Here is a 15,181-nt window from a genome sequence, read left to right as displayed (position 1 = left end):
ACTTCTCTGAGTCTCTGAGCCTCAGATTCTTCATCTATAAAATCGGGCTAACTTCCACTTAAGGTTCTTATGAGTCCTCAAGAAGAATGAATATAAAGCACCAAGTAAAGCATACCTTAGGGATTCTAACTGTTAAATCCCTTTCAAGCCCTGCACAATCACAACTACCCCCACAAATTTTTTTTTTAATTATAATATTAAGAAATTTAGTCACCATATGTTGTATTCAAAGTCATTTGATCACAATTTGCTCTTTTTTTAAAATTTTATTTAGAATGCCTACTTGTAGAAGTTAGCATAATTTTACAGGCTGTTAGAAAAATTCAATTCTTTTATCTCTGCAAACATTTATAATAGGTTAGGAATAATAGATTAGAAATGTAATACATTACAAAACAGTAGCCTATGACTATCTGTACATTTAACTATAAACCTTAATGAAAAGAATTCAACAGTGTGCTATACTTACACTGCAGATAACATACTTTTATTCTATTATACAAAACTGGCCAGTGGTAGTTTTTGAATTTATAAGTGACCATTAAACAGGATATTTAACTTAGATGTATATATAGCATGCTAAAAAATGAAAAAATTTTCAACTGAAGTTCTGTGGCTCATCAGTTCAAATGTTTCGTGGCATTTTTCTTTAAATAAATTTATTGTAATACTAAAATAATTTCACATGATAAATGCAGAAATAAAATTTTCTTAATATTTTAGAAAGTATATTCACATTCATTTTGTCATGGGTTTCTTGTGGCTCTTCTAAAGATGATAATCATATTAAGGAGACACTGGTCCTATCCAATTTTAACAGTCCATCTTCAATTAAAAACAAAACAGTATGTTAAGAGTAACAAAAATTAAATATACTAAATTCACATAATAGGTAAGCAAAATGAAACCAAATTACATAATAGTGGCAGGTTATACATTTTAAAGAATCTCTATTTCCATGTAGTCAAGATAGAAGTTGAAATGTAAACATAGTGATTTGTGTGGAGTTCCCCCCCACACTGGTTCAAATTGGAAAGTTTGGTATAAATGCTAATTTTAGTATTGTGTTTCTGTACATTTAACATAATTCAGAATAATCTGCAGCATCATGAATGGCTCATCAATAATGCCATCATCCCTGTCAAACAAAAAAAACAAAAATGTATTCATTGCTCACTAGAAATGCTAAACACTGGAAAAAGTGGAATTTTATTCATTTGTTTTCTTAAATATTTGACTAAGATATTCTTCAAAAAGTTAAAATTGCCTTCCACAGAATTTTGTGTATATGGCACAAGTTGACACCCAAAACAATGTGAATTCCATCAAAAAGGCACTGTTTACAATACTCAGAATACTCTCACAAGTCTATTTCAATGATGTCTGAGAGTGAAGAATTATATTTGAAATAGGTAAACAGACAAACCTTATAAAAGTACAGCATTAAGTTTAAATATACTATAACTATATAAAAGGAAATAAAATGACACAGAGAAATGACCCTTTCATGACAATTAAGCCTATAAACACTTTGAATCATATTATAGTTCTGTAACACAAAAATGACAAAAAGTATTTTCTTAAAGGCACAAAAGCATGAATACTAAATGAGGGTTGTATTTTACAAGGCTGACTTTTTCAATGGAATGGTGACAAAGATTACACTATACCTTTATAAGTGATACATAAAAGTACTGACATGAAATACAAGTAAAATATCTATTGCTGAAACTTACTTATTTCATATGCCCTATTTATCATCTTTTCCTGGGCAAGCTACATCTCACTAAATGGTGGATAACTGAAGGCATAGTACATATTTAACAATTAAAACAGAAATGCACATGTCAATAATTATTACCCAAATTTTCATGTGAAAAAATAAAATTTTTGATCAAATGAAAAAAACTGGTCTTAAGGTCTTACATCCTAGAAAACATCATGAGGCTCTCAGACAACTGTTAACTGTAAATCACAATTTTTATGAATCCATGTGTGAAGGAAGATTCATCTCAGAGAACATTCAAAGTCAATTACATATGTGGCTAAATACAAAATTACATGTTTTAAAGGATTCACATATTAAGCCTAGTATAAGCATAAGCACTGATCTAAAACTAAGCCACCAATTCCTGAGTTTTGTGTTCAGTTCACAGAAAGGAACTCATACAACTAAAAGCATAAGAAGACTGTTATTTTAGATAGATGCTTTTAGTGTATAAGAAACAGTCATGAGTAACCATGCTCTGTCTCATGAAATAGGTTTTGATTCCTTAGTTAATAAGAACCCATCACATCTGCCCTAAAAAGAAAATAAAAAAATAAAATAACTACCTTTCCAGTCTTAGAAAATACTCATACAATAAAACACTATTTAGACCAAATGACAATAACCCACAAGTGGATAAGACTAAAACCCCAAACGGGGGTTACCAACAAAAAATTTTAAGTTTTCAGGGTTTAATGATAAAATAATTTTTATGATCAGCCAATCAAGTTATATATAATATAAATTAATACTAATTTAAACCATAAAAAAGATCAAATTGTACAATATTTACAAAATATATCAATGAATAGGCAGTTGAGAATAACATTGATAACAGAAAGTGAGTATAAAAATTATATCGACAAGTATGAAATACAAACAAAAAAATCCCATCTGTTCTAGTGTAGTCATATTATATCTATACTTACACTGGGTATAGGTACATCTTATTTATGTTGTAATCAATTTAAAAAATGTTTTTACATTTACATGTGGAATACATATTGTTCTGCCAAAAATATATGGTAAATGGTTCCTCATAAAACCTAAGGATACTCAAGATAGCTATATTGGTTAGGGGGAAAAAAGCAGATTCTTTTATCATTTTCAATTTTCATAATTTAATAGTCATTCCTTGATTTTATATTTATCATGGCATAAACAGCTGACTGCAATTTTACTAGTGTCTCAGTATCTTTTTAGTCAAAGGCAAATGTAAAGTAATTATTCTCTCTGACCTTCATTTTCATTAATAACCACTTCAAATTCTATACTTTCAGGATTCTAAGGTATATCTTAGGACATGTTCCTAAGCTAAACTATATTTGCAAAAATTGCTCTTGAGGACTATAAATATTTATGTAAAAACATAAAGTAAAAATATTTAACTGAAAAAAATTAGGCAATGTTTGCTTGAGCCTGAACACAGGGATCTTGAAGAACTGTGGTTTTGCCATGGAATGCAGTTACTCAGAACAGAGGAGGAGAATAAAGAATTCAACTTCAGAACTTGATGCTCAACTTATTGCACACTTTAAAGAAACCAATTTTAATGTACACAGAAATGCCACCAAAAGAAAATGTCTTTTCTTATTGCCTTTCTCTTATTTGGCTTTTGAAGTGAAATATTGGTTATAATGTTTTCTATTCTACTTATTCACTGCACACACTAGGGTCAAAATGAGAGCTAAAATAAGTTTTTCATAATGAAAAAACATGAATTATCAGCATTTCATATGCCTATACACATCTCTAGAATTTGGCCTATGTGTTATTGGACCAACTGAGTTAAGAAAACAAAAATAAGAAAAAAGGACAGTAATCAATTTTGACGACACTTTTTTCAGCAAGTGCTTAAGGTGGTATTATATAGATATGATAAGAAATATATAATCAGTAGATCCAAGTAGCTACATACCAGTTTATGTTGATATACACATAGGTATATTTATACCTCTATCTATAAATATTAAATTCTAGGGGTTAAAAAAAATCTTGTGTAAACTTTTAAAACAGCAATTTGCCACCTTGTCTCTCTCAATATATCAATTTTGACCACACTTCTTTCTTGCTGTTTCTAAGAAGACAACTGAGCTGGATGCTTGGGAAGTGATTTTTTTTTTTAACACTACAGTGCATTGAACTATTTATAATATGTCTATTATCACATCATTTCCCATTCTGTAATTCCTCATTGATACAAGTTTTGTGCCTGTTTTTTGAAGAAAATAGATTTCTATACATGATATTTGTAAGATTGATACATATTTGTTATGAACAACGTTAAGCTATATCTGAGAACATACTATAGAATACAAAGACTCCTGTCAGGTATACGTAAGACACAATTGTGTCTACATGTAGATTTATTATTCTCACATGTAGACACATTCTCACAAAAGCTAGAAATATTCTGGCACTTAACACATAGCTCACATTAATAACCAAATAGAATAGCTCTTGTTTCAGGTTAAGGATAAAAGGTGTGAAAGGTCAACACCTTTACATTTATCCCTAAGGTTTTTTTGTTTTAGAAATCAAGACCAAACCCACTTGAACATTGGTCCCAGGCTAAATCTGATCTTTCGAGTTCATTGATTCAACTGTAAAGAACTTCTACTTAAACATGAAGTTTATTATGACTTGAAGCAAAATCAGGAGGAAAATGATGAAGTAGTCTTTTTGTTGCAGAAAATCCGTGGCAGGTGTGCTTGAAACTAAATGATTTCGAAGAGCCATAATATTTCTACAAAAATAAATAACAATAAATTTTATAATTATTTGTAAAAAATGTTAGCATAGAACTCACAATTTGATATATGGTTAAATAGCACTTATTTACATTATCTAAAGTAACTAGTTCAATCAATTATTACTACCTGAACAGGGAGCTGATTATGCTATGTGGGGCCATTATTAGGTCTTGTCTAAATCTCTATTCTGCATTGTACCAAATATATTACTTAATGATGTGTATCAAACATAATAATTATTTAAGTTTGATGATGTAGAAATATATCACCTTCTCTATTATCACAGTGGTTTTAAAATAATTTTGCTTCTTAGTTGGCCTACTAAGGTTCTTTTATCTTTACTTTAGGGAGATAGAGGTGGAGTTGGAGAAACATCCTAAATTTCCAGGAAAAAATAATTAATACAACAGATTTCACGACATTCCTAACTTGAAGAATGCTCTATAGGCATTTTATATATTAACAAAAATAAATGTTAATTTAGTCATGAAATGAGCTTACATCATCCTCATGCCACCCTAAGTGCTTCTGGCTAAAAAGAGTTGATTAGTAAAAACCTTTCCTTTTTCTGACTTCTTCCATTCAAGTGTTTTACCAGGATAGAGGAAGAAAGGCAAAACGAACAAGTAGGCTCATTAATTTATAAATAGAATTAAATTAGGAAACTTGAGCACTTTTATATAAGGGCTAATGATATGAAGATGCAGAAGACGTGCTCTAAAGGAGCTCGTGGTGCAATTAAGGGCAGATACACACACACACACACACACATAACTCGGTAGTGTAGTAAGCACTCAAAATGAGTGAATAGGGAGCTAGACAAGCTGAGCAGAGGGATTAATAACTCTAAGGGCAGGGCAATGATTAGAAAGGTTACAGAAAAGGTGGCATTTGAGTTACATTCTGAAGGGTAAAAAGGGATTTTCTTGAGGGGCAGGGTGGGAGGAAGGGCAATCTAAGAAGTGGATTCAGTGTGGGCACAGTATATTCGGGACATGTGAGGAGCTTCACAGGACTAGGGCATGGGACAGGCGTAGGGGAATGGCAGGAGATGAGGCTGTAAATGAAAATAGCAACGAAATGTAAGCCATAAGATCACCAAGAACAGAGAAAATATCTTTTTTTTTCCAAATCTTCCAGAACATCTAGCACTGGGTGCTGAATACACAAAAGCAGGTTGGCTAGTATTAAAAAGTTTTTAAATCTAATATAGCAATGGGAGGCAACCAGTCTGAACTCCTGCTAGCCTTAGCGATGGAGCAGGATCAGGATTCCTTCCCCTCCAAAGAACCTGCCTAGGCGTCAATGACCTTTAGTTGTGGGATCACGGGGAGGTATGTGTGGGGAAGCATCTGGGACTGCAAGAAGAACCCTCAAAGGTCTCAAGGTAGTAGCTATTTATCCACCATTATGGAAGTATTTCAATATTTCAACAACTGGTTCATTCCAATTAAATAATAGCCACGTACAAAGGGGACTGAAGAAGCCTTTGTTAACTGACTTTCTCAGAAACCACTCCACTTCCACATCCAACCCAGCTACATTTGTAGTATGCTACAGCAATACGATAGAGAGATTCCACTTCTACCCTCACAGATGACAAAAAACAACCTCCCTTTCTCCTCCAATATTTCAGTGCTGAAGGAATTCCATAAGTTTCAGTCATCAGGTGACAGAAGCCAAGGTTCTACTTTAGCTTAGCAATGTTATAAAAATGTAAAGTTGCCTATGATTTCCCACGTAAGGATTCTTAACTACTCCTCTGGACTCAAATGAATAGTCACTGTCAGTATATATTACCTTTTAATTTCTTCCTGTGTTTGTTTTATAGAGTCGATGGAATTTTGAATGTCTCCCAGTTCTATTCCTTTCTTTCTTCTTGTACTTGGTTTTATTGATTGAGCTAAAAAGACATTTAGAATGAAGTTGGGGAAAACAGTGAACTTAATTATAAACAATCTTCATTTCAGCTTAATAATTCTCATGAAATAAAAATTTTCCTAGGAATTATTTTATGGTTAGAGATTAACATAATAATACCAATACTCTGCATTTTTGAAGTTTCAATTATATCATTTCAAAACTGGAACACATTAGATATATTTAAAATAACCAAAAATTAGTTAAATTTTGGATGGCATCAATTTTATTTTTTAACTAATTAAAATAGATAAACTAGTTCATTAAAAATATATATATTAATTTGGGGAAGTTATTACTCTCTTCTGTCTCTTGCCCATTTGCCTACATCTGAAGAAGTCAGTTTTTGAGGCCCCTTTCCAGTAGGTTTTGATACCTCTTCTACAATTTTATTGTCAACTAGCAAATTGTACTGTTTTTTTTTTTTCAAATCCTCTCTTATATCCATTCTTTCCTTTCCATTTCCGTTCAGATTTTGACCTCTCTCCAGGTCTCAGCTTTCTCACTTGTACAAGAGGGATACTACTCCTCCTCAGACGGCACATGGTGTGGTCAGGTGCATTTAACATCCAGTTTGGCACACATTAAGTACTCAGTCAACATCAGCTGATACATTATAGGTACTATAGTGGAGTGGATAAGACAGTGAATTAAGGAGCCAAGATATCTGCATATATAACGTATATATACTGCCTTATGGGGTATGTGATCTTGGGCAGGCTAACCTGTCTCAGTTTCCTTTTCTGTAAAATGGGAACAACAACAGTGTAACTAATACTCCCTTCCAGTACACTGGTACCATGTGACTCCCTGCTTTTAAACCTTTATTCATTTTATTCCTCTTCTACTCCAGTATCTTGCCCCCCACCTGCATCCCTCAAGCCTAGATTGCTGTAATCCATTAGAAATTCTAATAATTCATCAAGGTTCCTCTAAGAACCTTCCCTCAGAATGAATTCAGCGCCCTCTCCTTTAAAGTCTTTACTATTTTGTCATCTACTAATTCTCTGACATTTATCATTTATTCACTCTAGTGTTATCTCTGTAAAAATGAGCTCCCCAACTTAGTGTGAGCTTAGTAAAGACTATGGCTTTAAAAAAACTTTGTCATAAAGTTTTAGACATTACCTTAATCCTTTCTTCTAGTTCAAGACAGTTTACACTTTATCTGACTTGAACAAGAATGGGACACCAGTTAATTTAGTCCATAATTTTGATATATTTTGACTAATCTGTGATTTCTAAACACCTCAATATATTCTAGGAATGAAAATTTTTTTTGAAGCATGGAACTGAGCTCAAAGCTCAAAAAATGCTTCCTGCATTGAATCTAGGAAACCATCAACAATTTTTCAGAAGCTAACAAGGCATCAGAGCCAACACTACAGTGTGGTTGTTGATTTGCATGTTTCGCCTTTTTCCATGCCTTTATCTTGTAGCCTGGTCTTGAAGTTTATCTATAATCTAAAATAGCTTTTCTTGCACACCGTCCCTGCTCCCACCAAAACTCTTACATATCTTCTTGAGTTAATATGAAAAACCATTTTCATATATCAAACATAGTGTAGTAATATCCCTCTAAAAATTCAGATTCTTATAGTAAATAGTCTATAATCAATATTTTTACCTTCACTTCCTGATGAATCCTGGATATCAGGTTCTGGGGAGGAATATCCTTTTGCCACTTTCTTCTGTTGCCTGGTTTGCTTATGTTTCATTTTTGGGACACTAACCTAAAAAAAATCATGCTATTATATGAATTTGCACTGAATTTTGTAATTAAAGACCAATGTGGTACAACTGTCAAAACTATCTGTTCATGCATACATTTAGAAATAAAAACAAAGATGAAATAGTCTAAAACTTAACAAATAAGATGTAATATACTTATACAAATTATTTTATTCAATTTTAATAGGAAACATTAATTTGGCCCAAACATCAACAAGTATAAAAAATATATAATGAAGAGTTTCCCTCCACTCCTGACCCCTATCCACCCAGTCTCTCCCCCACTACTAGATACTCACTGCTTTTAGTCTGTATATTCTTCAAGAGACATTTTTATGCACACATAAATAGGGATATGGATCCCCTCTTTTCTAACTGCACTCGTTAGTACCTCTAGTTGAATGTTAAATAATAATGTTCTTTTTAATCATACTTATCTTGTTCCCAACATTAGAAACAATCCCATTGAATGATGTTAGGTTTCTAATAAAATTATTTAGATTATTTACTTTTAATAATATCTGGATAATATTAGACAGTATCTTACAATAAATGGCAATGATATTATTATTTTGTACAGCATGATTTAAACTTACTGAAAGCATGAGTGCATGTACAAGATTCAAAAGTATATCAAACCATCAACTAGAACTAAATTTTCCTTAGAATAATAAACTTGAGACTCTATCCTATTATTAGGCTTGCAATTTTGGAAATCAGTCCTAAATTTAAAAATTCAAATACAAAAGAAGAAACTATAATCAGAAGGGCAAGGTAATTTACATGCTTAGAAAAACAGGGAACCAGTGGTCATAAGTCTTTTTACTCTGTTCTAAACCTGTTTTACAGTTCTAAATAGGAATTATCCCCAATTACCTATTCCTTGAAATAATTTTGCAAAATTTTATTCATGTACTTAAAATTAAAATAAAATTTCCATAATTTTATTATAGAAAATAAATAATAAGCAGGCAGGTTCTGGATTCAGCCTACACTGTGCCCTCCTACTTCAAGTCACAGAGACTTAAAATTTTGTAACATTTAGAATCCAAATCCACATTCATAGAGTCGGTTCAAATTGGAGAGTGATGAAAACTGGTGAGAAGCTATTAATGACAGGGAGTCAGCAATCTAACTCTTGGTATACAAAGATTTATTGTAATTCGTAAACTTCACCTTTAGGAGGAAATACAGATGCCTTGTGTGTCTCTATCATGTCAGCCTTGTTAAAGGAAGAAAAAAAATTTTTTGAATTTCTAAATTGTGATAAACATATGTGTGTGTGTGTGTATATATATATATATACATTTATAAATTTTGCCATTTTAATAATTTTAACTGTACAATTCAGTAGTATTACGTACATTCATCATATTGTGCAACCATCGCTGCTACTTCCATAACATTTTCATCATCCCAAAGAGAGACCCTGTAACAATTAACCAATCTCCTATTCTCTCCTTTCCTCGGTTCCTAGTAGCCTCTAATCTTTCTATGAATTTGCCTATTCTAGATATTTTATAAGTAGAACCATATAATATTTGTCTTTTTGTGTTTTGCTTATTTCACTTAGCATAATATTTTCAAAGTTCATCCATGTAGCATGTAGCAGAATATCATTCCTTTTTATGGCTGAATAATATTCCATTCTTAGTATATTTTGTTTATCCATCTGTTGATGAACACTTGAATTGTTTCTACCTTTTGGCTATTGTGAATAATGCAATGAACACTGGTGTACAAGTATCTGTTTGAGTCCTTGTTTTCAATTATTTGATAGTGGAATTGCGGAGTCATATGGCAATTCCATGTTTAGCTTTTTGAGGAACCACCAAATTGTTTTTCACAGTGGCTGCAACATTTTATATTTCCACCAATATACGAAGTTTCCAATTTCTCCACATCCTCACTAACGCTTATTTTTCATTTTTTAAATTATTACCATTCTAGTAGATATGAAGTAGTACCTGACTTCACTGTGGTTTTGATTTGCATTTCCCTCATGACTAATGATGTTGAGCATCTTTTCATGTACTTGCTGGCCATTTGCATATCTTCTTTGGAGAAATGTCTATTCAAGTTGTTTGTTCATTTTTTAATTGGGTTGTTTGTCTTTTGTTGTTAAGTAAGGAGTTCTTTATATAATCTGGATATTAAACCCTTACCAGATAAATGATTTACAAATATTCTCTCTCATTCTGTAGGCTTTCACTTTGATAATGTCCTTTGATGCACAAGAGTGTTTAATTTTGAGGAAGTCCAATTTATCTAATTTATTTTTTGTTGCTGTTCCTCGTGCTTTTAGTGTCATATCTAAGAATCCACTGCCAAATACAAGGTCATGAAGATTTATCCATTTTCTTCTAAGAGTTTTATGGTTTTAGCTCTTATTTTAGATTGTGGATCCATCTGCAGTTAATTTTTGTATATGGTGTGTGATAGGGGATCTAACTTTATTCTTTTGCACATGGAAATCCAGTTGTCCCAGCACCATTTGTTGAAGAGACTATTCTTTTTCCAAGTGGACCTGGCAACTCTGTCAGAAATCAATTGACCACAGACATATGGGTTTACACCTAGAGTTTCAAGTCTATTCCATTGATCTGTATGTCTCTCTCTATGCCAGCACCACACTGTTTTGATTACTGTAGCTCTGTAGTAAATTTTGAAATTGGAAAGTGTGAGTCTCCCAACTTTGCTCTTCTTATTCAAGATTGTTTTCGCTATTCAGGGCCTCTTGTAATTCCACATGAATTTGAGGATTGGCTTTTCCAGTTCTGTGAAAAAAGCTGTTGCAATTTTGATAGAAATTGCACTGAATCTGTAGATTTCTTTGGGTAGTACTGACATCTTAACAATGTTAAGTTTTTCTACCTAAGAACATGAGATGTCTTTCCATTTATTTAGGTCTTCTTTATTTTCTTCAGCAATGTTTTACAGTTTTTAGTGTCCAAGTCTTTTAGCTCCTTGGTTAAATTTATTACTAGGTATTTTATTCTTTTAGATGGTATTATAAATTGAATTGCTTTTTAAATTTCCTTTTGGGATTGTTCATTGCAGGTGTTTAGAATCACAACTGATTTTTGAGTAAATCTGCTGGCAACTTTGCTAAATTATTCATCAGCTCTAGTAGATTTCTTATGGATTCTTTGGGATTTTCTACATATAGGATCATGTCATCTGTGAATAAAGTAGTTGTACTTCTTCATTTCCAATTTGGATGCCTTTTATTTCTTTTTCTTGTCTAATTGCTCTGGCTAAGACTTCCAGCACAATGTTAAGTAGCAGTGGTGAAAGTGGGCATGCTTGTCTTGTTTCTGATCTTGGGGAATTTTTCAGTCTTTCACCATTAAGTATGCTGTTAAGTTTTTTTTTTAAATTACGAAAGGGTATTGGATTTTGTCAAATGCCTTTTCTACGTCAATTGAGATGGGCATGTGATAGTTCCCCTCATTGCTTATAATGTCTTGGTGTGTGTCTCTGTGAGTTTATTCTCCTTGGAGTTTGTTGAGCTTATTAGATTTGTAAATTCATATCTTTCATCAAATTTGGGCATTTGGGGGACTTCTTTCTTTAAACATTCTTTTGCCTCTTTATTTTCCTCTTTGCTTTCTGAGACTCCCTTAATGCATATGGTGATCCACTTGATGTTGTGCCATAGGTCCCTTAGGCTCTGTTCACTTTTCTTCATTCTTTCTGTTCCTTAAACAGGATAATTTCAATTGTCCTATCTCTAAGTTTAATGATTCTGTCTCCTGCCTGCCCAAATCTCCTGTTGAAGATCTCTAGTGAATTTTTCCATTTCAGTTATTGTGTTTTTTGAGCTCCAAAATTTCTGTTAGGTTCCTTTGTATAATTTCTCTTTATTGATACTCTGATTTTGTTTATACTTCTTTTTCTTGATTTCCTTTAGTTCTTTGTGCCTGTTTCCTTTAACTCTTTGAGCATATTTAAGACAACTGTTTTAAAGTCTTTGGTAAGTCTGATGTCTGGGACTTAATCAGGGATGGTTTCTGTCAATTTATTTTGTTCCTTTTAATGGGTCACGCCTTCCTGTTTCTTTGTATGCCTTGTAATTCTTTGTTGAAAACTGAACATCTGAACATTATAATGTGGTAACTCTAGAAATCAGATAGTCCACCATCCCCAGGGTTTGATGTTTAAATTGTTTAAGGCTATAAGTACAGGCATACCTCCGAGATATTGTGGGTTTGGTTTCAGACTACCACAATGAAGCAAATATCACAATAAAGCAAGTCACACTAATTTTTTGGTTTCCCAGTGCATATAAAAGTTATGTTTGTACTATATTGTAGACTATTAAGTGTGCAATAGCATTATGTCTAAAAAGACAATATACATACCTTAATTAAAAGTACTTTATTGCTAAAAAATGCTGACCATCATCTGAGCCTTCAGCAAGTCATAATCTTTTTGCTGGTGGAGAGTCTTGCCTCGATGTTGATGGCTACTGACTGATCAGAGTGGTGGTTGCTAAAGGTTCAGATGGCTGTGGCAATTTCTTAAAATAAGATAACAATAAAGTTTTGCTGCATCAATTGACTCTTCCTTTCAAGAATGATTTCTCTGTAGCATGTGATGCTGTTTGATAGCATTTTACCCACAGCAGAACTTCTTTCAAAACTGGAGTCAATTCTCTCAAACTCTGCCACTGCTTTATCAACTAAGTTTATGTAATATTCGAAATCCTTTGTTGTTATTTCAATAATCTTCACAGCTTCTTCACCAGGAATACATTACATTCAAGAAACCACTTTCTTTGCTCATCCACAAGAAGCAACTCCTCATCCATTCAAGTTTTATCATGAGATTGCAGCCATTCTGTCACATCTTCAGGCTCCACTTCTAATTCTAGTTCTCTTGCTGTTTCCACCACATCTGCAGGTACTTTCCCCACTGAAATCTTGAATATCTCAAAGTCATCCATGCGAGTCAGAATCAACTTCTTCCAAACTCCTGTTAATGTTGATATTTTGACCTTTTCCCATGAATCACAAATGTTATTAATGGCATCTAGAGTGGTGAATCCTTTCCAGAAGGTGTTCAATGGACTTTGCCCAGATCCATCAGAAGAATCACTATCTATGGCAGCTATAGCCTTATGAAATGTATTTTTTAAATAATAAGACTTGAAAGTCGAAATTACTCCTTGCTTCATGGGCTGCAGAATGGATGTTGTGTTAGCAGGCATGAAAACAACATTAATCTTGTTGTACATCTCCATCAGAGCTCTTGGGTGACCAGGTGCATTGTCAATGAGCAGTAATATCTTGAAAGGAATCTCTTTTTCTGAGCAGTAGGTCTCAACAGTGGGCTTAAAACTATTCAGTAAGCCATGCTGTAAACTGATGTGCTGTCATCCAAGCTTTGTTGTTCCATTATAGAGTATAGGCAGAGTACATTTAGCATAATCCTTAAGGGCCCTAGGATTTTCAGAATAGCAAATGGACACTGGCTTCAACTTAAAGTCACCAGCTGCATTAGCCCTTAAGAAGAGAGTCAGCTTGTCCTCTGAAGCTTTGAAGCCAGGCACTGACTTCTCCTTTCTAGCTATGAAAGTCCAGGATGGCATCTTCTTCCAACAGAAAGCTGTTTCAGCTACATTGAAAATCTGTTGCTTAGTGTAGCTACCTTCATTAATTATCCTAGCTAGATCCTCTGGATAACTTGCTGCAGCTTCTACATCAGTACTTGCTGCTTCACCTTGCACTTTTATGTTATGGAGATGGCTTCTTTCCTTAAATCTCATGAACCAACCTCTGTTAGCTTCAGACTTTTCTTCTGCAGCTTCCTCACCTCTGTCAGCCTTCACAGAATTGAAGAGAGTTAGAGCCTTGCTCTGGATTAGGCTTTAACTTAAGGGAATGTTGTGACTGGTCTGATCTTCTATCCAGATCACTAAAACTTTCTCCATATCAGCAACAAGGCTATTTCGCTTTCTTATCATTTGTGTGTTCATTGGAGTAGCACTTTTCATTTCCTTCAAGAGCTTTTCCTTTGCATTCACAACTTGGCTAAATATTTGGTGCAAGAGACCTAGATTTTGGTCTGTCTTGGCTTTCGACATGCCTTCTTCACTAAGCTTAAATCATGTCTAGTTTTTGATTTAAAGTGAGAGATGTGTGACTCTTCCTTTCACTTGAACACTTACAGGCCACTGCAAGGTTATTAAGTGGCTTAATTTCAATATTGTTGTATCTCAAGGAATAGGGAGGCCCAAGGAGAGGGAGAGAGAAAGGGGGAATGGCCAGTCGGTGAAGCAGTCAGAACACACACAACATTTATCGATTAAGTTTGCTATACATATGGGCGTGGTTTGTGGCACCTGAAAACAATTACAATAGTAACATCAAAGATCACTGGTCACAGATCACTATAACAAATATAATAACAATCAAAAAGTTTGAAATATTGCTAGAATTACCAAAATGTGACACAGAGACATGAAGTGAGCAAATGCTATTGTAAAAATCATGCTGATAGACTTGCTCAATGCAGGGTTGCCACAAACCTCCAATTTGTAAAAAAAAATGCAATATCTGCAAAGCACAATAAAGCAAAGCACAATAGAATGAGGTATGCCTGTACTCCATTTGTTCAGTGAATTTCCCAAACTATTTTTGCAAAAACTGTATTCCTTGTTGTGCATGGTCACTGAAGTCTCTGTTCCTTAATTTGTGTTCTGCTAGTATCTTGACAGAAATTTCCTTGAACACTAGTAGCTAAACAAATAAAAACAAAAATAATACTCTTCCAGTCTTAGCAGACTGGCTCCGTGCAGAACCACTCCCTTAACACTTAGCCAGGCTTGAACCATCCCTATATATTAGCCTGAGGTGAAAGCTTAGGGATTGGATTTCTCAGGTCTTTTTTGAGCACAAGCATCTTGCCTTGGGCATCTGCATGGCTTCCTAAATTCCCATGTATACATGGGGCTTTTCAATGCCCTAGTTTCCCAAAGAATCTCTCTTCAGCTTTTGTTCTTGGG

The 15,181-nt window shown here is 33.6% G+C and overlaps 1 protein-coding gene across 6 annotated transcripts in view; it reads right to left on the bottom strand.

The window, feature by feature from the left end:
- Nucleotides 1–246: 246 nt before the first annotated feature.
- Nucleotides 247–15,181, bottom strand: part of OSBPL8 (oxysterol binding protein like 8) — a 185,396-nt gene continuing 170,461 nt past the window's right edge. For all 6 annotated transcript variants that reach the window (XM_004417888.2, XM_014795200.2, XM_014795282.2 and 3 more), the window contains 3 exons: nt 8,069–8,174; nt 6,322–6,424; nt 247–4,514 (listed from right to left, as the gene is read on the bottom strand). In XM_004417888.2, coding sequence (XP_004417945.1) covers nt 4,385–4,514; nt 6,322–6,424; nt 8,069–8,174 — 339 coding nt within the window. In that variant the 3' untranslated portion in view covers nt 247–4,384. The remainder of the gene's footprint in view (nt 4,515–6,321; nt 6,425–8,068; nt 8,175–15,181) is intronic.

This window comes from Ceratotherium simum, chromosome 25, assembly GCF_057802395.1.
Source record: "Ceratotherium simum simum isolate JZ-2026a chromosome 25, ASM5780239v1, whole genome shotgun sequence".
Taxonomy (NCBI): domain Eukaryota; kingdom Metazoa; phylum Chordata; class Mammalia; order Perissodactyla; family Rhinocerotidae; genus Ceratotherium; species Ceratotherium simum.
Note: the sequence above shows the minus strand (reverse complement) of the source record. Positions and strands in the feature narration are given on the sequence as shown.